The 21,856-nt window shown below is 32.5% G+C and overlaps 3 protein-coding genes across 3 annotated transcripts; all 3 read left to right on the top strand.

Moving 5' to 3' along the window:
* Positions 1-2,724: 2,724 nt before the first annotated feature.
* Positions 2,725-4,789, top strand: ACO1O0_008027 (aminopeptidase P; the record flags this gene model as incomplete). The annotated part of the gene is made up of 4 exons (XM_083197393.1): positions 2,725-2,800; positions 2,876-3,953; positions 4,046-4,307; positions 4,361-4,789. The coding sequence occupies 4 exons, from the start codon at positions 2,725-2,727 to the stop codon at positions 4,787-4,789; spliced, it is 1,845 nt and encodes a 614-aa protein (XP_083046861.1).
* An 8,038-nt stretch (positions 4,790-12,827) lies between these two features.
* ADI1_3 (1,2-dihydroxy-3-keto-5-methylthiopentene dioxygenase) lies at positions 12,828-13,356 on the top strand (the record flags this gene model as incomplete). The annotated part of the gene is made up of 2 exons (XM_083197392.1): positions 12,828-12,857; positions 12,934-13,356. The coding sequence occupies 2 exons, from the start codon at positions 12,828-12,830 to the stop codon at positions 13,354-13,356; spliced, it is 453 nt and encodes a 150-aa protein (XP_083046860.1).
* Positions 13,357-17,980: 4,624 nt separating this feature from the next.
* On the top strand, positions 17,981-19,075 carry ADI1_2 (acireductone dioxygenase (Ni2+-requiring); the record flags this gene model as incomplete). Its single annotated transcript, XM_083197391.1, has 2 exons — positions 17,981-18,106; positions 18,176-19,075. 2 exons carry the CDS (start codon positions 17,981-17,983, stop codon positions 19,073-19,075), a joined length of 1,026 nt encoding a protein of 341 aa, XP_083046859.1.
* Positions 19,076-21,856: the final 2,781 nt, after the last annotated feature.

Raw genomic sequence — 21,856 nt, 5'->3', positions numbered from 1 at the left:
TTATATAAGTTAGATAATATTATAGCCTAGGTATATAAAAGAGATAAAGAATTAATTAGTTAATTAATAATATTATATTTAATCTATTTATCTATAAGGCGGATCTTAACTAGCTTTATTAGCTAGATTTAAGGATTTATTTAGATTACTTATATTATAATTATTAAATAACTAATTAAGATATTTTTAATCGGTTAAATAAAATATAAAAACGTATTTAATATATTTTTAATAAAATAAAATATAAAGATAATTTACCTTTAAATACCTAATTAAATTACCTTAATATTTTTTACCTTAATATTAGATATATTAATATTAATAAATTACTTTATTAAGTTTTTATTTTATAATAATATTTTATAAGGTTTTATAACTTAGATTAATTAATTATTCTTAACTTAATTTATACTTAATTATATTAACTAATATAAAAGAATAATATATATATATAGGCTTTATATATATATTTTTATATTAATTAAGGTAATAAAGATATTTAAGATATTTTTAATTATTAAAAAATAATATAATCTAAATTAATTAAGCTAATTTATTTTTCTATTATAAGTTTTTTATTAGTTATATAATTTATTTTAATTAATAACTTTATTCTAGCTAAAGATAATATATTATATAACTAAAGAAGAATTAATTAAAATCTCTTATTATAATATAAAAGAATCTAAACTTTATCTTTAATACTTTTTCCTTTAAATCCTAATAAGCCTCTTAATCTAATTATTAATATTATTATTTTAAATTCTATATTTATATATTATTATATTATTATTATTAGAGTAATTAATACTTAAAAGAATATTAGATCTTTATAATAAATAAAACCCTTATTAATCTTATAAAATAGATTACTTAGATAATTATAAAGTAGCTATAGGCCTAGGCTACTCCCTTAATTATACTTAATAGATATTATATAAGATAGACTTTTAACTTATAATAAGGAATAATAATTAGCTATACCTATATATATTAACTATTATAGCTTAGGTAGCTATAATAGAAGCTTTAAAATTATAATAAATAATATAAAATAAGGTTAAGTAGCTAAGCGAGATAATAATAATAATAGGTTTATTAATATTATAAGATTAAAGCTTACTAAGTAATATAAAGGCTATATATTTACCTCGTTAATAAAGCATATAGGTATAATTTATATAAAAAGTCTAGGGTATTAATAAATAAGACTTTTATAATCCTAAGGTCTTTTATCTATTATAATAATTTAAGAATAATCTAGGGATTAATCTTAAAAGTAAATAATCTATAAATAAATAAGTAATTAATTATTATTATATAAAACCCCTTAATTTCCTTTAAATAATTTCTTTCGCTTTTTAGCTATTAATATTATTTAATAATACTTCTTATAGCTTTATTATATAACTTTTATCTATTATTATATTAATACCCTTAATATAGATCTCTATTATTAAAACTTAGGTAATTACCTTATACTTAGGAATACCTTATCTTACTTTATTAAATATAAACCTATATAGACCTTTTCTTTTACCCTATAGCAAGAATCTAAACGCTATATAGGTAGTTTTTTAATAGTATCTATAACGTCTCTAAGGGCCGTTCTAGTAGTTATTAGTCGGGGGGAAATTAATACGTAGTAAATTGCTATGCGTACCCGCTTCTATACCTAATAAATATATGGGTGAAATCCATTTTCCTGATAATGGGGGGAGACGAGACTTTTAGAAAGCACCTCCGTACACGAAACTAATGTCCACCGACTGTAGTACTGCTGCCCCATAACACAATACCTAGTAGGCATCCCTTGGGCGTTGACATATCATTCACCCAAATAATAGGCCCTTGCAATCGGATTGTGCGAGTGTACTACAGTGCACTCTTTCATCGCAGGCTTGTCAGGTTGTCGATTGGGCACTTGTGCCCGTTTCGCCTTGCGTCGGCTTAGTCGTCGGTAATCTGGAGGTGAGAATCAGCTATCGTTTCCCCACTGCTTCATCCCTCGGGCAAGGCTGGCGCTGAGGCCCCGGTGGATGGGGAGAAAACGACCAAATGTCGTCGCATTGGCTTCGTCGAGAACTTGCTTGTGACTAAACACCTCGTCGACCAAGGGCCGTAAGGCACCTGGGTACTGGTAATAGTATACCTAGTATTATTCGCAAGTGCCTGGTCACGAATCGGGCTACTAGTTCCTCGATTAGGTAAAAGGACCCAGCTAGGCAGGTGAGCCCCCGCGTTCAACAACTTGCTCTGAACTCTCTTTACTACTACTACATGCCCCTTAGAGCTCAACCTCAATCAGTCACCTTCAGAATCACCCACGGACGTCTCCGTCGAAAACGCACCACTCCCAACCACGCGCTCTACCTATTCCCAACCACGTGAAGTCCCCCGAACCCCGCATCTTGGAGCGCAGCTCGCCGCTAGAAAGCGAGTTCATCACAGGGTAGATTGGTGCCCTCGCACCTCGGATAGAGGTTGCCACGCATAGCTGATAAATGAGTGTTTTCAGCCATTACCCTCAACAGTACCGTAGCGCCATCTCCGCTGAAGCCCAGGGCCGGGGATAAATTAGCAACAGTTGACTAGGAGTCACGACGAGGCGCCCAACAGCCCATGATCTGCCGTTCTGCAATTCCCCGCCTAACCTCGCTCCAGCGATTCACCCTCACCCCGATTTCACGGGGTACGCGGCACTTTTCAACTACACTAGAAGCGATGGAGAAAGTCGACACTACCGCCCGGCTCGCCAAGCTAAGAGGCCTGATGAAAGAGCGCCAGGTGCACGTCTACAGTGAGCTTCTTGCCTCGTCCTCACACTCGAACCGTGGTTATAGAATCGATAGCTAACTATCGGCTCGCTACCTAGTCGTGCCGTCAGAAGATAACCATGCTTCTGAGTACATAGCTGCATCTGACGCAAGACGGCCCTTTATCTGTGGTTTTACTGGGTCCGCGGGTGTGGCTGTTGTCACCCCGGACTCAGCCATCCTCTCAACCGATGGCCGCTACATAATTCAGGCCACCAAGCAACTGGACCATAACTGGACTCTGGTTAACTCTGCCTTGCCCGATGCTCCCACCTGGCAAGACTGGTCTGCCCAGCAGTCTGCGGGCGGCAAAAATGTGGCAGTTGATGCATCACTTCTCGCCTCATCCGCAGCAAAGAAGCTTCTCGAGAAGATTCACAAGTGTGGAGGCGCTGACTTGTTCCCCATGGAGGAAAACCTCGTCGACATTGCCTGGGGGAACGAGCGCCCCCACCGGCCGCGTGAGCCTGTTACAGTCCTACCCGAAAATCTCGCGGGCAAGGACGTACAGAGCAAGCTACTCGAACTGCGTCAGGATCTCGAGAAGAAGCATGCCATTGGATTTCTTGTCTCCACGCTTGACGAAATTGCATGGTTGTTCAATCTTCGTGGAAGTGACATCCCCTACAACCCTGTTTTCTTCTCGTACGCGATTGTGACGCCCGAGACTGCCACTCTTTACGTGGATGAAGGGAAACTGGACGATGCTTGCAAAGGTCACTTGACCAAGAATAACATTACACTGAGACCGTATGAAACGATTCTTGATGATGCGCGACAGCTTCAAGCTAGAGCAAAGAAACATATGGAGCCCGCAAACCGCCTCTTGCTTTCCGGCAGAGGCTCCTGGGCCCTGCATCGAGCCCTGGGAGGAGACGAGATGGTCGATGAAGTTAGGAGTCCCATCGGGGATGCGAAAGCCATCAAGAATGAAGCGGAGCTCAATGGTATGCGGGCTTGCCATATTCGTGATGGAGCTGCACTCATCGAGTATTTTGCCTGGCTTGAGGATCAGCTTGTGGCAAAGAAAGCCGTTTTGGACGAGGTTCAAGGTGATGACAAACTCCTAGAGCTGCGATCAAAGCACCAGAACTTCGTTGGGCTTTCATTCCCCACCATCTCGTCTACCGGTGCTAAGTGAGTACACTCAGCTGTCAAGTCACATCCCTTGCCCACAACACTTTTTCTTCCTGTCGTAGCTGGGGGTACGCTTACATTTTTCGGAACAGTGCCGCCGTCATTCACTATAAGCCGGTCAGAGGTAACTGCTCGGTCATTGATCCTGACAAGGTGTACCTGTGCGACTCAGGTGCCCAGTATCTGGATGGGACAACAGACGTTACTCGAACTCTCCACTTCGGAAAGCCGACTGATGCCGAACGGGAGGCCTACACTCTGGTGCTAAAGGGCAACATAGCCCTTGACACAGCAGTATTTCCCAAAGGAACCACGGGATACGCCCTTGACTCCCTCGCGCGCCAGCATCTCTGGGTAGGCATGAGGGGCTCAGATGATGCTTGTTGCAGGGCTGACATATTTCCTAGAAAAATGGTCTAGATTACCGACATGGCACTGGTCATGGTGTGGGATCCTACTTGAACGTCCACGAGGGTCCCATTGGCATTGGTACTAGAATGCAGTATGCTGAGGTCGCCCTTGCTCCTGGAAATGTCATCTCAAACGAGCCCGGCTATTACGTTGAGGACAGCTTCGGAATACGCATCGAGAACATAATCATGGTCAGGGAGGTCAAGACGAAACACTGCTTCGGGAACAAGCCCTTCCTGGGCTTTGAGCACGTCACCATGGCCCCCTATTGCCAGAATCTGATCGATACAAACCTTCTGACCGAGATCGAGAAGAAGTGGATCAATGATTACAACGCCGAGATCATGGAAAAGACAAAGGGGTTCTTCAAGAACGACCCACTGACATTGGCATGGCTCACGCGCGAGACACAGCCAATTGAATAGCTCTAGGTCTGGCGTTGGTGGTTCATAGACGTACAAGGGCCGCCAAAGTAAATGTTAAGGCGAACGAGACAGTAAACCAGGGTCTCCCTTGAACCTTTATCCACCAGGACGACTGGTTAATGATTTTTTTCACACCCAGTATCTGAGGCATGTCCACGCCATAGCGAGACGCAACCTGGTCCTGTCAGTATGTGATGGGATGGCCGAGGAGAACAATGTATGTACACGTACGTATATGACCAAAACCAAGGACGTGCCAAGAAACACAAGTGTACGTGAGAAAAGGGCGACAACTACACCAGCGCAGAAGCCTAAATTGATGTTAGGTACTGAACAGCACTGGTGAATTAAACCAGGCCGAGGATTTCAACTGAAGCATGCTTGTGTAACTGACCGGATAAGCTGCCACTCGACATATCCCGCACGGTCTGGGCGGGTATCTTGGCTTGAGGTTGGCGGCGTGTCTGCTGGGTTGTGGGGGGAAGACTGGCATCAAGCCGCATTGGGTCCAACCTTAGGATGGACGCCGCACTGATGTAGGCGCCTGCACCAAAGGTGGCGGCAAGAACACGGGATGCATTTCGAAGTTGAATAATGCGGCTCATTGTAACGATAACAGGACTGGGAAATATACTAGTAGGTTGGGTTCGTGAAGAGGCTGTTGGGGTTGAAATGTCTCCGATGTAATGACGTCAGGGTGGAATGACCACAATACGAACTACTACTACTACGGATACTACGTAGTACCTTGATCTCATACGGTATGTAATACTACCTCTCCTTACTGCTCGTGCTACACTCTCGCACTCGTAGGCTCATACCTGCAACACTAAGTAAGTGATAGGCCTGCAGCCTGGTGTCTTGAGGTAGAATGGATGGATTATCCCTCTAACATATCACCTGTGAGGATTGACGCAGTCTGGATTAACCCCACGGAAATTATGCAGATATTTGATGCGCCACTCTGGGGAGACTGAAAGTTATAAGCTACTTACGGTACCTATATGAAGCACATTTGCATTGTTGAGTGATCCAAGAACAAACAGTTCGCCACCCACCCAGCGCCACTGTATGAGTAAAGGGAGAAAACACTAGCGCCTCCGAGGTATCGTTTGTCCAACGCCGTTTCCATGATAAACAAACAAATTCCTTGCCCCTAAACTGACAACCATCCTAGCCATTGTTTTTGCTAGTTGCAATGGCTTAACGCCGTCCTAACGCCGACCGCTCAAATTCACGACATTTCGTGTCTGCAGAGCATTTTGAATCAACCCAACCCGCCCTGTATCCCACGGATTCGTCTTGCAAGTTGAATATCTTTCTTCATGAGCGTGACTCTCTTGGCATGGATCGCGCAAAGGTTGGCATCCTCGAATAAATAGACTAAATAGGCTTCGGCTGCTTCTTGTAAAGCCTGGAGCGCGTGGCTTTGCCATCGGAAATCCTTCCCGTGTGGTCGAAAGCGCATTCCAATCTCGCGACACTATGGACAAGCCTGTTAGCACCTATGAATGCTATGCAACCAGGGGCACGACAAAAAAGAACCCACCAGGCGCGCAAAAGGCAATTTCTGCACCAAGAGCTTCGTGCTAGACTGGTATTTTCTTATCTCGCGTAGTGCAACGGTACCCGGCCGATAGCGCCGTTTTGGTGGGACGTATACAGGGTCTCCCACTGCACCCAAGTGTTAACAAGACCGCATGTTCTGCCGGTGATCTTTCGAGGGGCGTACTTTGAATGTCGCCTGGGCGAGGGTTCCAGTTCGGAGGCGGACGCTTAGCGTATTCCTTGTCTGATGGGCGCCAATTCTTCCTCCCCGGCTTGTTCTGAGCCTGCCCTCGTGCTTGAGTTTCAGGTGGCCTCTTCCCGGCTCTGATGGTGCCGGCCATTGAGATGCGAAACCGGGTCGATAAAAGTAAAGTGTCGTGCTGCAATCGTATGCGATTCTCGTAAACGGTTATCAATCTTTAATAACGCTTAATGTTCGACAGAAGGGAAATTCGGAGGTATACGAAAGGAGGTGTAGACGGGAGGATCTTACCACAGCGCGAAAAGGACAGCCTGGGCACGGCGCTTGACGCGTCCAGGTTCCCAGGTTCCCAGCCCCGCGTTTTTTCTTATTGGTAATAGGTGGGGGTTGACGCTTCAGATACCTTAGGTATATCATATATACTATACGAAGGCTATACCTACGAGTCTTATTTTATTTAATGCCTAGTCTACTAGTAGTTTATAGTAGTATCTTATATATATAGCTATTAATAGACTAGGCATTAAAAAAAGTAAGACTTTTAGCTATAATTTTTATAATAAAATAAATCTATAATATTATTTAAACCCCTTAGAATTTATTATATTATTTAAACCCCTTAGAATTTATTATTAAGTAATAAATATTATAATAATATAGTTATTTAAATTATATTTAAATTATTAATTAATATTAAAATTATTTCTATTATAATTATATTTATTATTATATTAATAAATATAATTATATTATTAATATAAATATTAAGAGTTTATAAGTATAATATATAATATAAAATAAGATTAAATAATTAAATAATTAAATAAGAATATAATAATAATAAATCTATTTTATTTATAAATAAAATATATAGTCTTTATATAGCTTATTTAATAAGCTTTAATATTATAATATAGTAAATATTTTATAATTATTATCTTATTTAGTTATTTAACCTTATTTTATATTATTTATAAAAAAGCTTATTAAGTATATTATATAGAAGCTATATACTTATCTTATATATAAGGTATATAAATATATAATAAATAAATATCATAAAATTTATAAAGCTTTATTAGGCTAATATTCTAGATTTAATCTATAATAAATAATATAAAATAAGGTTAGATTATTAAATAAGATAATAATAATAATAATATATTTATTATAATCTTTATATATTAAAATTAATATACTAAAAAGACTTAAGGATTCTAATTTATATTTATCTTTAGATTATAATAAATATAAATAATCTTATATATTCTAATAACTAGGTAATTATATATAAAGTATTAATATTTATATTATAAATTAAATAATTCTTAATTATATTTTAGGTTTTTTTATTATCTATTATTATTATAAACTTAGAGACTTTATTTTAAAAAAAAAGCTTAGAAGAATTATTTACTAGCTTTATAAAATATAATCTTTAGGTAAAGTTATTAAAACGCTTAACTTAATACTTTTTCTTAAAGTTAATATAAATTATAATAATAATAATAATAAGATAATATTATAGCTATAGATTATTTATATTAATTTTATTAATTAATCTTAGATAAAATAATTATAAAGTTAATTTATATTAATATATATTAATCTCTTTTATTATAGTTATTATTATCTATAATAGTTTATATAATATTCTAGTAATTATTAGATATATAAATAGATAGATAGACTTTAATAAAATAAATATAATCATTTAACTTAAATTCTCTAATAATATAAAAATAAATTATATAAAGATTTTACTTTTATATTATAGCTTAGATTATATAATCTTTAGTTTTATTATAAAGCCTTATATTTATATAATAGATAATTATATAATAAGTTTAGATAATTAAGTATAATAAAAATAAAAATAAATCTATTATTATATAAGATAACGTCTAGTAAATAGGCTATATAAGAGTTATATATTTATCTTATAAGTAAAATATATAAATATAGTTAAATATAAAATATTAATAAGCTAAGATTATAAATATTATAGCTTTTATTTATTTTAATTATCTCTTTTTTAAAAGTCTTTATCTTAGATATTAAGGGTCTTTTATTATATTTTAAGTTTAATATATTATTAGGTATATCTTTCCTTATAGAATATAATATTAATTTAATTCTATTATAGGGTAATTTATTATTTATAATATTTAATATATAAAGATCCCTTTTACCTAGTAGCTAAAAGATAAATTATTTAAGAAATAAATATTTATAATATATAATATAATTATCTTATTATATATAATTAAATATATCTAAGTATATTATAGCTATTTACTAATATATAATAATTACTTTCTTAAATAACTTTATTATTTTAAGGCTAAATATTAACTTATATTTAAGTATCTAATTAATTATAATATACTTAGTATAAGCTAAGGATAAGAATAGATTATAATAGCTAACGATATAAATTAGCTAATATAATTTAACTAAAGATAATATATAGATTATATTAAAAACTTATAGGTAGATAACTATTATATAATTAGATAAAAGTAGATTATAATAGCTAAAATAGCTTTTAACCCTTTATCTAATAAGATAAATTTAATAAGTAAAATCTAGGTATTATTATTAAATAACCGAGATTAGTTAGAGAAGCTATAAATTTTATTTAATTAAATTATATTAATAGAATATAAAAAATAATCCTTTATTAAGCTTAATAGCTTAGATAAGATCATTATAGATAAATAGGTATATATATATATATATATATATATTATAAACTAATCTTAAGTATAGATTATAAAATAGATCTTTAACTTATATAATATATAGAGAGATTAAAGTATTATTCCTATAAAAAAGGTAAGATATATATAGATTTAATTAAGGGATAATAAAACTAATATTTAGTTATCTTTAATCTATTTAAATCTATTTATCTAATATTATTCCTATAAAAGTCTTTTATAAATTACCCTTATATAATATTATTTAGATTTAAAGTTAATACGCTTAATATATCTATAATAAGCAGTAAAATAAAAGCTATTATAAAAATCAAAATACTTATAATATTATCTTATCTCGAAACTAGATATTTAGTTATCTTATATAATTATAAATAAATTTTATATATCTTAGTTTTATTATATATCTTATATTAATTTAATATTAAGGCTCCCTTTTTACTTATTATTAATTAATCCGATCTTTATATTTATAGAGTTCTATCCGTTAATATATATAATAGATTAATCTTAGTTAGGCTTAAGTAATAGCTAGTATTATAGCTATTAGTAGCTATAGCTATTATTTATTAGGCTACGAGCTAAAAGATATATAATATTATAATTCCTAATTATAATACGTAGCTATATATAAGAAGGAATACCGCTATAATAATCTATAGATATAGATATAAGCCTAAGCTCTAGTCTATAATAATATAATATAATTATTATAGATTTAATATATATTATCTTTAATTACCGCTATTATAATTTCTAGGTTATAATAATATTTATATTATTAAATATATTATTAATAAAAGAATTAAAATATATTAATTTTATAACTAATAAATTTATTTTTATATATTAGCGATTATTAAATTACTTATAGTAATATAGCTAGATATTAGAGTATTTAAATCGTAATAAACGTAGAATTTACTTAAAAAATAATATATTAACTTTACTAATACTATCACGGAACTATAATATATATTCTTTTAAATTAATGGCTAATAGCTATGTTAATGACTACCCTCCCTATAAGTAAGAAGGGGCCGAATTTGAGTCCCCCAAAGTATTGATAGGTGGTGTGGCACAATCAAGCTCCTGCGTAAAGCTTACATAACCTTGGTTCCCATCCTTGGAAGAGAATGTGCCACGTTCGCCTTCAACATTACACTAACTAGTCCCTTACCTAGTTATTACTAGGTAGGTAGATACGATCACGACCGAATTGGCCAACCCAATTTCTGACTTTCATATTGACCAAGTTGGCTGGGTCGAGAATATATCACCGCAGCGTTTATCTCTTGAACTCTCGGTAGTTAAAGTTACCAGCCAAGCTGTCCGCGGACCGTCATGGATCAAGTCATGGACGGTGGGCGACTGCCCCTCGAAACGTGGTTTTGGGAGATGCCGATTTGCACGAGGTGGTGGACTGTGGCAACAATCCTCACAAGCGCCCTGGTCCAGTGCCACATGGTCACCCCGTTTCAGCTTTTCTACAGTTTCCGCGCTGTCTTCGTTAAATCACAGGTTCGTTGGGTGCCCCTCCAAACTTGTTCTCGCCACGTCATTCAGCGCCTGCTAACCAACTTCGTAGTACTGGCGGCTATTGACGACGTTCCTCTACTTTGGCCCCTTTTCGCTCGACCTTCTCTTTCACATATACTTCCTACAGCGCTATGCGCGACTCCTCGAAGAGTCTTCAGGACGCTCTCCGGCTCACTTTTCATGGCTTCTCGTTTATGCCATGGCCAGCCTCATTGTACTATCGCCTCTCGTCTCCATGCCTTTCCTTGGTCACCCACTTTCCTCGACTCTCGTATATATCTGGTCGCGTCGCAACCCGGAGACTAGGCTGAGCTTTCTGGGCCTGCTCGTCTTCACAGCTCCATATTTGCCCTATGTCTTGATGGGCTTCAGTCTCGTCATGCACGGTACAATTCCCAGGGACGAAATCATGGGCGTTGTTATCGGCCACGTTTGGTACTTCTTCACCGATGTGTACCCTCCCCTTCACAGTGGCTCTCGGCCGTTGGACCCCCCTCGATGGTGGAGGAGATTGTTCGATGGACGCCTGGCAGACGAGTCTGGTAATGGCGCCAATAACGATATCATGGTTGCTGGTCCTAGGGAAATGGCTGCCCCTGAAATAGGCTAGTAACTCATTCTAGCATGAATATGGGCTGCCGTGGGTGTACCATACATATAGCACTTGGGGTTTTAGCGCTGTAGGTTTTGGCGTTCGGCGTTAGAAGGCGTATCGTTTCGGAGTTAGGACAGCGCTTTTAGTTTGGGATGGATGCGCCTCGTTCCGGGATCTCTAGGTGCATCTGGTACCCGTCTGGGGATCGAGCCCAGAGAATGATGAATACCTTACCTACGTAGGTACACGGCAAGGTCCGAGTTGAGTGATCTCCGTTTGGATGCAGGGTATCCAGATTTGATTCCCAAGTGGCCCTTGTTTTACTGGTGAATATGTTTTCGACACATCTGCCGGTAGAATTATCGGGCCCTTGCGCGCCTAATCAGGTAGGTACTGCGTACTCCCCTTTGAACCACCGAAAATACCACCTAAGGTACCTCCCCCTCAAGCAGTTGGTATGATGGCTGTTTTTTCACACCTCGTAAGTACGGATAGGATAGTACAAGTCTGATGGGCACCACTGGTGACCATTGGGGCAAGCAAAGCCGCTACCCCTTCCTCACATAATAATAGGCCTACGGCGCGCCCTACAGGCGGCCTTTTCCGCCTCCGGCGGCGTATTCTGATAGACCTGCCTTTTGCTACGAGGCCTGCCTTTTGAATGATTATAACGTATAATAGTTGATCATGCTTTTCCCCGGGGCTACTCCGAGGGACCTCCGGGAGCCCCTGCCGGGAGCCGCCCCACCTGGCTGGCTGGCTGTCTATCTGCCTATTGGTGCATCTCTACTGAGGAAGGATGCGGGGCAAAAGGAGGACTAGCGTATTTGTCTCTTGCCTTTATATTGCGGCACCTATGTCTCCCAGCTAATCTACAGGGGCCTCGAGGTCACTGGTACTTCTGAAAGCGGTACAAAGAGGCAGAAACACGAAATTCTGACCAATTGCCAGTCGAGTTGAGTCGTTTGGTGTGGTCATTTTCCCCATTAGAGAAGCAAATCTGGAAGCTACGCTTTGCCATCCGGCTGATGCCTTCGCGCCAAGCTGCGAAGCAGCTTTGCTTGATTGGAATGTTTCGTACACCTGAAGATAAAAGCTACGACTTCCCTACCGTACTACTTCCTATATTAACTCATTAATGTCTTAGCAGGTACTACCACAGCACCTGTAGTATACGAGTAGTGCCTACCTAGGGTATCACGAGATTTAACGTACTCGTAGCTGATCAATCAACTGGCGGGGTAATAGTGCTGACGTCGTCCCGCGAGCACGGGCCCCGCCATGGGAACTTGGACAACACTTCAAAAAGCCAGGGACCCCATGAGCTTAGACATACCCTCGGACATTGTCTCTACAACCCTCCAGCCCGCTCACCATTCTTGCATTGTTTTCTTCCTCGAGAAGCATCACCTGATCGGTTAAATTATTGCAATGAAGGCCTACATGTACGACAACTTGCCGGTGAGTGACCTTGTCGACAAACGCTGCCCCTCGTAAACGCTCCCCGCTGATTGCGCCATCGTCTGTCTGATTGTAGGGCGACCAGCGACTGCCGCACGATTCCGGCCGGGCCGTCGATGCCGATGCGCTGAGGAAACTAGGAGTCATCTACTATCGCTTTTCTGATCTTGAGGACGTGAACCAGCTCGCTGCTGAACGAGGGTATAAAAACCGCGACGAGATCTTTGTGTCTCCGGAGAAAATGGGAGACGTATACGAGGACAAGGTTAAGATGTTCTTCGACGAGCACCTGCACGAGGATGAGGAAATCCGTTACATCCGAGGCGGCCAAGGTTACTTTGATGTCCGGAGCAAGAATGACGAGTGGGTGCGTGTGCAGCTGGACAAGGATGATTTGCTCATTCTTCCTCCCGGAATCTACCACCGCTTCACCACCGATGAGTCCAACGTAGGGCTCCCCAATCAGGCCTTCTCGCCGCCTCCAAATGTGCGAAACTGACAGATGCGCATAGTACGTACACGCCATGCGCCTCTTCAAGGACGAGCCCAAATGGACGCCCCTCAGCCGGTGCGCCGACTTGGATACCAACTCTCACCGCAAAGAGTATGTCGGGCAGTATCTCTCGTAAAGAGGCTGTCGGGATTAGTCTCAGAAAAAGTCCGTGTATCAGCTCCCATTTCCCTCTTGAGAGTCTTGTGTCAGCGAATTCTTTTAAAATGTAAAATTTCGACTTGTTCGAGCCCTCCTTCGTATATCTAGGCACTAGCAGGTGCCTTATAATAATATGATAATACCTGAGTACGGAGTATATTATATATAAGACATCTAGATACTTACTATACTGCTAGTAGGAATACTATACTATATTGCCGCATTTAAGAAGTATGTAGGTACTAACTAAAAGTCGCAATAGATAATAAAGTAGTAGAGAATATTACTCGTAGTATAAATACGTATACTAGTTAGCTAAAGGGTATACGTATAGAGCTTAACGTAGCTACTAAGTTCCTTTGTTACTTAGTTAATATATAAATTATAGTATAATATATATAAGCCTAGGATAAAATACGGCCGTATTTTCTTATATAAAAGTATATATTTCTAGCTATTTCTTATTAAAATTAAGCTAATTTATTATATTTAAGCTTATAATAAAAACTATAGATATTATAATATCTATATAATATATTTATAAGAATATTATATATTATTTTATTATATTAATTAAAGGAAATATAAAAAAGCTAATAAAAGCTTATTATAATAAATAATATAAATTAAGGTTAGATACCTAGGTAAGATAATAATAATAATAATAGGTTTATTATATTATAAGGTTAAAGCTTATTAAGTAAGCGGTATAAGGGCTATATATTTATCTTAAAGATAAGGTATATAGGTATAGATTATATAATTAAATCTAAAGTATTAATAAATAAGATTCCTTAAATCTTATAATCTTTTATCTCTTATAATTATCCCTCTCTTCTAAGATATTTATCTTAGGTATTAAGGTTATTTTATAAAGCTATAAGATTATCTTATTTACTTTATTATCTTATTAATTAGATAATAAATAAAATATTTATTTTTCGTTTACCTTACCTTTATTATTTTATAATTTTCTTAATTTAAGATTATTAACTTCTTTATCTTTTTATCTTATATTATTTATTTATAGCTTTCTTTATTATTATTTATTAGGTTAATAATTCCTTAATTATTATAATCTTATTAAGATTATAAGAATTAAGATATTTAATTTCTTAGCTATACTAATTATACCTATTAATTATAATATAACTACTTTTACCTTAACTTATATAAGTAAGTAAAGTATTTTATTTATTATATCTTATAATAATAATATTTATCTTCTAATAGAAGGTATTTTTAATAATATTAATATTTCCTTAGTATTATATTATTTTACTTATTTTATTATTAGCTTACCTTTTAATATAAGTAATCCGAATAGATCCTTAGATCCGGCTAATAAAGCCGGTCGGGATCCGCCCTATAGACGAATAGATTAAATATAATATTATTAATTAACTGATTAGTTCTCTATCTCTCGTATACCTAGGCTATGATATTATCTAACCTACGTAACCTACGCTACGTGACTATATATACCTCCTTTATCGTAATACCTTTAGTAAATAATAGTTATTATATAATAAATATTATTATAATAAATAATATAAAATAAGGTTAAGTAGCTAAGTAAGGTAATAATAATAATAATAACTTTATTATATTATAAGATTAAAGCTTACCCTAGATACTTTTCTTAGGCTATATATTTATCTTATAAATAAAGTATATAGATCCCTAATATATAATTAAATCTAAGGCTTAGGTTATTAGGTTTATATAACCTAGGTAATCCTTTAATTATTATATAGATATTTTCTTTTATTTATTATATTAATTATAGCTTTTTTATTTAGTAGCTTTAATAGCTTATTAATTATTACTAGCTTTTTTATATTACCTATTTATTTATTTATTTTAATATTTTATTATACTTACTAAGATTTATTATAGTTTTTATTATATTACTTTAATTATATATATTTACCTTATTACTTACTAAGCTAATAAGTATTACGATAAAGGAGGCGTATATAGTCACGTAGCGTAGGTTACGTAGGTTAGATAATATCATAGCCTAGGCATACGAGAGATAGAGAACTAGTTAGTTAATTAATAATATTATATTTAATCTATTTATCCGTAGGGCGGATCCCGACCGGCTTTATTAGCCGGATCTAAGGGTCTATTCGGATTACTTATATTAATAAGGGAAAACTTCTTATATATTCTTTAAAATAACCTAAAAAGATTAAGGCTAATACTTTTATAGATAATATTAGCGATAATATTAAGGAAAATTAAAGAGAAATAATCGTTTTTAATAATAAAGAGATTACTTTACCTTAAGATAAAGATATCTATTTAGCTAAATTAGATAATAATTATAATATTACTAAGAAATAATTAAAGAGGCTTTAGATAAAAATAAAATCATCGCTATATAATAATATATATATTATTTCTATATTATCTTTAGTAAATAATTATAATAAATAATATATAATAAGGTTAAATAGCTAAGTATAATAATAATAATAATAAATATATTATATTATAAGATTAAAGCTTATTAGGTAAGCTTATTTAGGGCTATATACCTATCTTATAAATAAGGTATATAGATAGCTAATATATAATTAGGCTTAAGACTTAAGTTATTAAATCTATATAACTTAGGTAACTTTTAGCTATTATAATTATAAGTCCTTAAAAAAATAAAAGTAATAATTATTATTAGATTTATTAGGCTTATTAATAAAGGTATATTAGCTTTATATTTAATAAAATAATAATTTTTTATTAATTAAAAGATATTTTATAAATTAAGATAATTTTTATTAAAAAGTATAATAAGTTATAATATATTAATAAGAATTATAATAATTAATTTAATATAAAAAGGTTTACTTAAATATAAAGATAATAAGATTAATAATAATAATTTTACTTTATATTATTATAATAAATTTACTAATGTTTTATATAGATTAAAGCTATAAAGAATATAATATAATACTTAGTAAAGGATATATATTATTTATCTAAGATATAATAGAAATAATATATATCTTAAAATATAAAAATAAAGCCTTCTTTTTTATTATATATTATAAATATAAAATATTATAAATATAAAATTCCTAATATTTATAAAGATTATTAATAAAATTAATAGGTTAAATATTTATTATTAAAAATAAAAATAAAATCGTTATCTTAAGGTTTAACCTTAAAATTAATCTTACCTTTACTTTTTATTAAAGTTATTATAATAAGTTATTACTAAGATATAATAATAATATATATAAGTAATCGATAAATAGAGGCTAGATTAATAAATTATATATATAAAATAAATATAAGAAAAATATAAAGTAATATAAAGAAATTTACGAAAGTTAATATTAGTTTTATTAGAATAATAAGGTTATAAATTAATTTTAGATAATAAAAATAAATATAATAAAGATATATTAAATAAAGAATTATAGGTAAACTCTTTAATTAAATTAGATATTTAATTAATATCTATTAAGTTATAATTAATATCTTTTTAATATATATATATATAATATAATAAAAATAATATAAGATTAATAAAGAAATTATATTACTTAGTAAATCTTAAAATAAAATATAGATCTTATTATCTTAATATATAATAAAATATAAGTTAGATTTATTTATATAAGTTATAGTTAAAGCTATAATATTATATATATAGGGAATATAAAAGATATTATATAATATAGATATATCTACTTTAATACTTATAATAATAAAATAATTAAAATAAAACTAATTAATAAAGATAAAAAATTAAATAATATAAATATAACTAAGAAAAGATATAAATAAATAATATATAAGAGAAATAATATTATATAATAATTAATAAAAAAAAGCTTATAGATATTATCTTATTAATAAAGTAATTATATAATTAAATACGTTTTATAATTTTATAAAGAAACCTTAATAACTATAGATAAATACTTATAAAAAGGGATAATTATAATAGATAAATACTAAAAGTATATAATACTTAGCTTATAAGATCTTAAATTTAAGTATATACTTAATACTTATATATCTTATTAGTAAACTAAGTATATATATTTATATAACTTACTTAATAAGCTTATATCTTATAATATAGTAAATTTACTATTATTATAATCTTACCTAGCTATTTAACCCTATTTTATCTTAATTATTATAAATATATCTAAATTATATAATTAGATACTTATATTTATATAATAATAAAGTAAGGTTTTATATATAGATTAGATAATAAGATATATTTAAGTAAAAATTAAGCTATAGTAATTTTTACTTTATAATAATAAGGTTAAAATTTTCTAAAGATTATTATAAACCTAGTTTACTATATATCTATCTTAACTATTAATAGGTGCTATACTACTAGTCTACTCACCTTAGAGTATTCCGACGTTAAGTTTATCTAAAGGAGGGATCATATCTATATATCCGCATATTCACCATACGCCCACCCAACATGAGTGTAGGCGCTCGATACACATCCTCCGACCCGGGCGAGCCCGTGGACAAGCTTAGACTCGAACTGCCGGCTAGCTGTGAGCCACCGTCAAATGGGGTATCAAACCACCAGCTGGTCTGGATTGTGAGCTCCCCTGGCCAAAAGGCTCTTCCATAATGCGCGAGAATGACACTCATTATTCTGTACTCGTAGGTGTTCGGTGGCACAGGCCACATGGGCCGGTCGTTGGTCAAGTGTGCGCTTTCTCGTGGGGACTTCGTCGTCTCGGTTGGCCGGGTATTTGAGAGCAGTCCGAACGAGACTCCAGGGAGAAGTGAGAACTTGCTACGGACAGATTGCGACGTCCGCTCCCGTGAATCAGTTCTTCGCGCTGTTCAGCGTGCTCTCGACCACTTTGGCCGTATCGACGTGGTGGCCAATTGCTCCGGATATGGAGTTATTGGCGCTTGCGAGGATCAGGATGAGCATGATTTGCGGAACCAATTTGAGACAAATTTCATGGGCACTGTGCACATCATTCATGCCACTCTCCCATACTTTCGGCGGCAGAATAACGGTCGGTATCTCATCTTCAGCTCAACATCGGGGGCCTTGGGCGTGCCAGGTCTAGGCCCTTATTGTGCGACAAAATACGCCGTCGAAGGTCTTATTGAGGCCATGCTCTACGAGACAGATGCCTTTAACATAAAGGCGACGCTGATAGAGCCGGGCCTCGTTAGGCGCGACGAGCCAGACACTGGGGACAATCCCTTGCCAACCTGGGGTCACTTCCTCATCAAACCTCCGAGCGAAGGCTATGCCCATGCAACCTCACCGGCCCTTCATGCAAAGCGGATGGTACAGTGGCTCGGAGACCGCCAGCCTACGAGCGCTGTCAAATGCGCTGAGCTCGTCTGGCAGCTGGCCCACTGTTCTTACCCCCCGCTGAGACTGCTCCTTGGGAGCTACGCCATTGAGAGTATTCGTGATCGGATGCGGTCAGTCACGGAAGAGCTTGAGGATTGGAAACATCTAAACTTTTCGGTCACTGCCGATGGCGAGTTTAACCCCCACAAGGATGCTACCATGGCTGAAGAGTCTCCAACTAGTTGAAACAGGAACGCTGTGCGCTGTGCGTATACCGTGACCTCTAGACCGACCGATGCGGTAGCTGTGTTAGAAAGCTATTCTGGCCTGTCCAGTACGCCCTGTGAGATCTACCAGCAATTATTAAGCAGAGATAAAGAGAGGCCCGGGACCGCGCATAGTATATTTGAAGGCATGCTGCGGAAAACTTTCCTTGATACGGTCTATTCTGGATTTACCGGCTCCTTAGATTTAGGATATTAGTTTAGGAATTTAAAGCTCGAGATACGTTAAATAAAAGTTATATCTTAACTTACTAGGTTTCTAGGGCTAGTATTATCTTATAGTAAGCTAGGAATAATTATAGTTTTTCTAGTAGTTAGCTATCTAAGAGAATAAGATATATATCGGGTTATTTAATATTCTTAGGTTTTAATAGATTATTTTTATATATATATATCTTAGAAATAGTTTTAAGAAAAGCTATTATTAATAATATTTTAAAAGATATAAATATATAGCTATAAAAATATTTTTTATTAAGTAATTATAATAGCTAAAAGTTACTTAAATTATATAAATCTAATAACCTAAGCCTTAAGCCTAGTTATTTATTAAGCGCTTATATATATTATCTATAAAATAAGTATATAGCCTTAGAAAATCTTATCTAATAAGCTTTAATCTTATAATATAGTATACTTATTATTATTATTATTATTTTACTTAGTTATTTAACCTTATTTTTATATTATTTATTATAATTTTAAAGCTTTTATTATAATTACTTAAGTTATAATAATTAATATATCTAAGTATAATTAATTATTATTTCTTAATATAAAAAAGAATATTTTATTAGAGATAATTTTAACTTTTAATTATAATAATTAAAAGCTATCTTTAACCCTATAATAGTTAGTCTCGGCTATAGGGTAGATAATATAAGTGATCCGAATAGACTCTTAGATCCGGCTAATAAAGCCGGTCGGGATCCGCCCTACGGATAAATAGATTAAATATAATATTATTAATTAACTAACTAGTTCTCTATCTCTCGTATACCTAGGCTATAATATCATCTGACCCACGTAACCCGCGCCACGTGACTACGTACGCCTCCTTTATCGTAATAGTAGATAAGAGGGTTTATATCGTTTTATATTCGATAAAGCGGAATAAGGTATAATCTAAGTAAAGAGATATTACTAGCTATAATAAGAGGTACTTATATTAAGGGGAATTAATATAATAATTAATATAGCTATATACTATTAATAGCTAAGGAGTAAAAGAAGTATATCTAATCTAGGAAAATTAAGGGGGTTTTATATACTAATAAATATTTACTTATATTTATTATTTAATAATCCTTTTCTTATATTTATTATAGATCGATTTATTCTTTATATAATCTAGATCGATTCTAGATTATATAGCTTTTCTTATAGCGATTATTTTAGATCGCTTTATTCTTAATTATCTTTATTTATTTATTATATATATTTATCTTATTATAACGGTACTTTTAGTTAGGTTTATAATAAACCCTAATAAAGATTTTAATATCCTTTAACCTATTAATAGAAGGGATTATAAGCCTTAATTATATCTTATTATAAAAATAAGTAGCTATATAAGCTTATATCTTTTAGTTTTAAAAGCTAAAGAGATTTTAAAAGGAAAAAGAAATATTATTATAAGTATTTATAATAAAATTAAATTATTTATAAAATATCTAATATTAATAATAAAAAAAATAAAATCTATAATTATATTACTTTTAAGCTTAAATTAATTTTCTAATAAAAAAATAATTAATTTAATAATTTATATTAATTATTTATAAAAAATACTTATAAATATTAATAAGATTTAAAAAAGAATTTATTTAGCTTTAATTAAATTTATATTAATATATATTTATCTTAAAACTAATACTTTAATAAATAATTTATAAAAGAAATATAATAAAACTATTATAATAATTAAGTTAAATTTAAAGAATAATTATTAACTTTTTTTAAAGATTTAATATTATAAGAATTAATTCTTATAAGATAATTAAAAAATATTTATTAAAAAGATAATTAATCTTTAAAGGATTTTTATTTATAAAAATAATCTTATAAAACTATAAATAACTTTAATAATTATATTAAAGTTAATATTATTAATAATTAATTAATAATATAATTTTATCTTTAATAAAATAAGCTTATACCTTTAAGCTTATTAGATTTTTAGTATTATAAAATATTACCTTAAAGTATTTAAAAGGTTATTTTATAAGTTATAAGTTTAAAAGGTATAATTAAAAGGTTTATTTAATTATATATTAATATTAATAAAAAACTAATTATAAGATAATATTATAAACTAGATAATAAAAACCCTAAACCGATTTTTAACCTATAAGTAGATAAAAAGGTAAAGATAACTAAGATAAGATATAATAAATATATATATAATCTAAGAAACTTATAAATAAAAAAAGTAATATAACCTAGAAATAATCTAAGATTAACCTTAATATAAATAATCTATAAATAAATAATAAAGAAAGATTATTAATATATATAATTCTAAGATAAATAAATAAATAATTATTATTATATAAAACCCTTTAATTTTTCTTAGATTAGATATATTACTTTTACTTCTTAATTATTAATATTATTTAATAATACTTATTATAGTTTTATTATATAACTTTTCTTTATTATTATCTTAATCTCTTTTAATATTAACCCTATTATTAAAAGCTTAAGTAATAAACTTAATACTTAAGAATACCTTATCTTATTT

Source organism: Amphichorda felina (assembly GCF_050947745.1).
Source record: "Amphichorda felina strain 45539 chromosome Unknown scaffold_8, whole genome shotgun sequence".
In the NCBI taxonomy this organism is placed as follows: Eukaryota; Fungi; Ascomycota; class Sordariomycetes; order Hypocreales; family Bionectriaceae; genus Amphichorda; species Amphichorda felina.
This window is presented reverse-complemented; position numbering and strand designations above follow the sequence as displayed.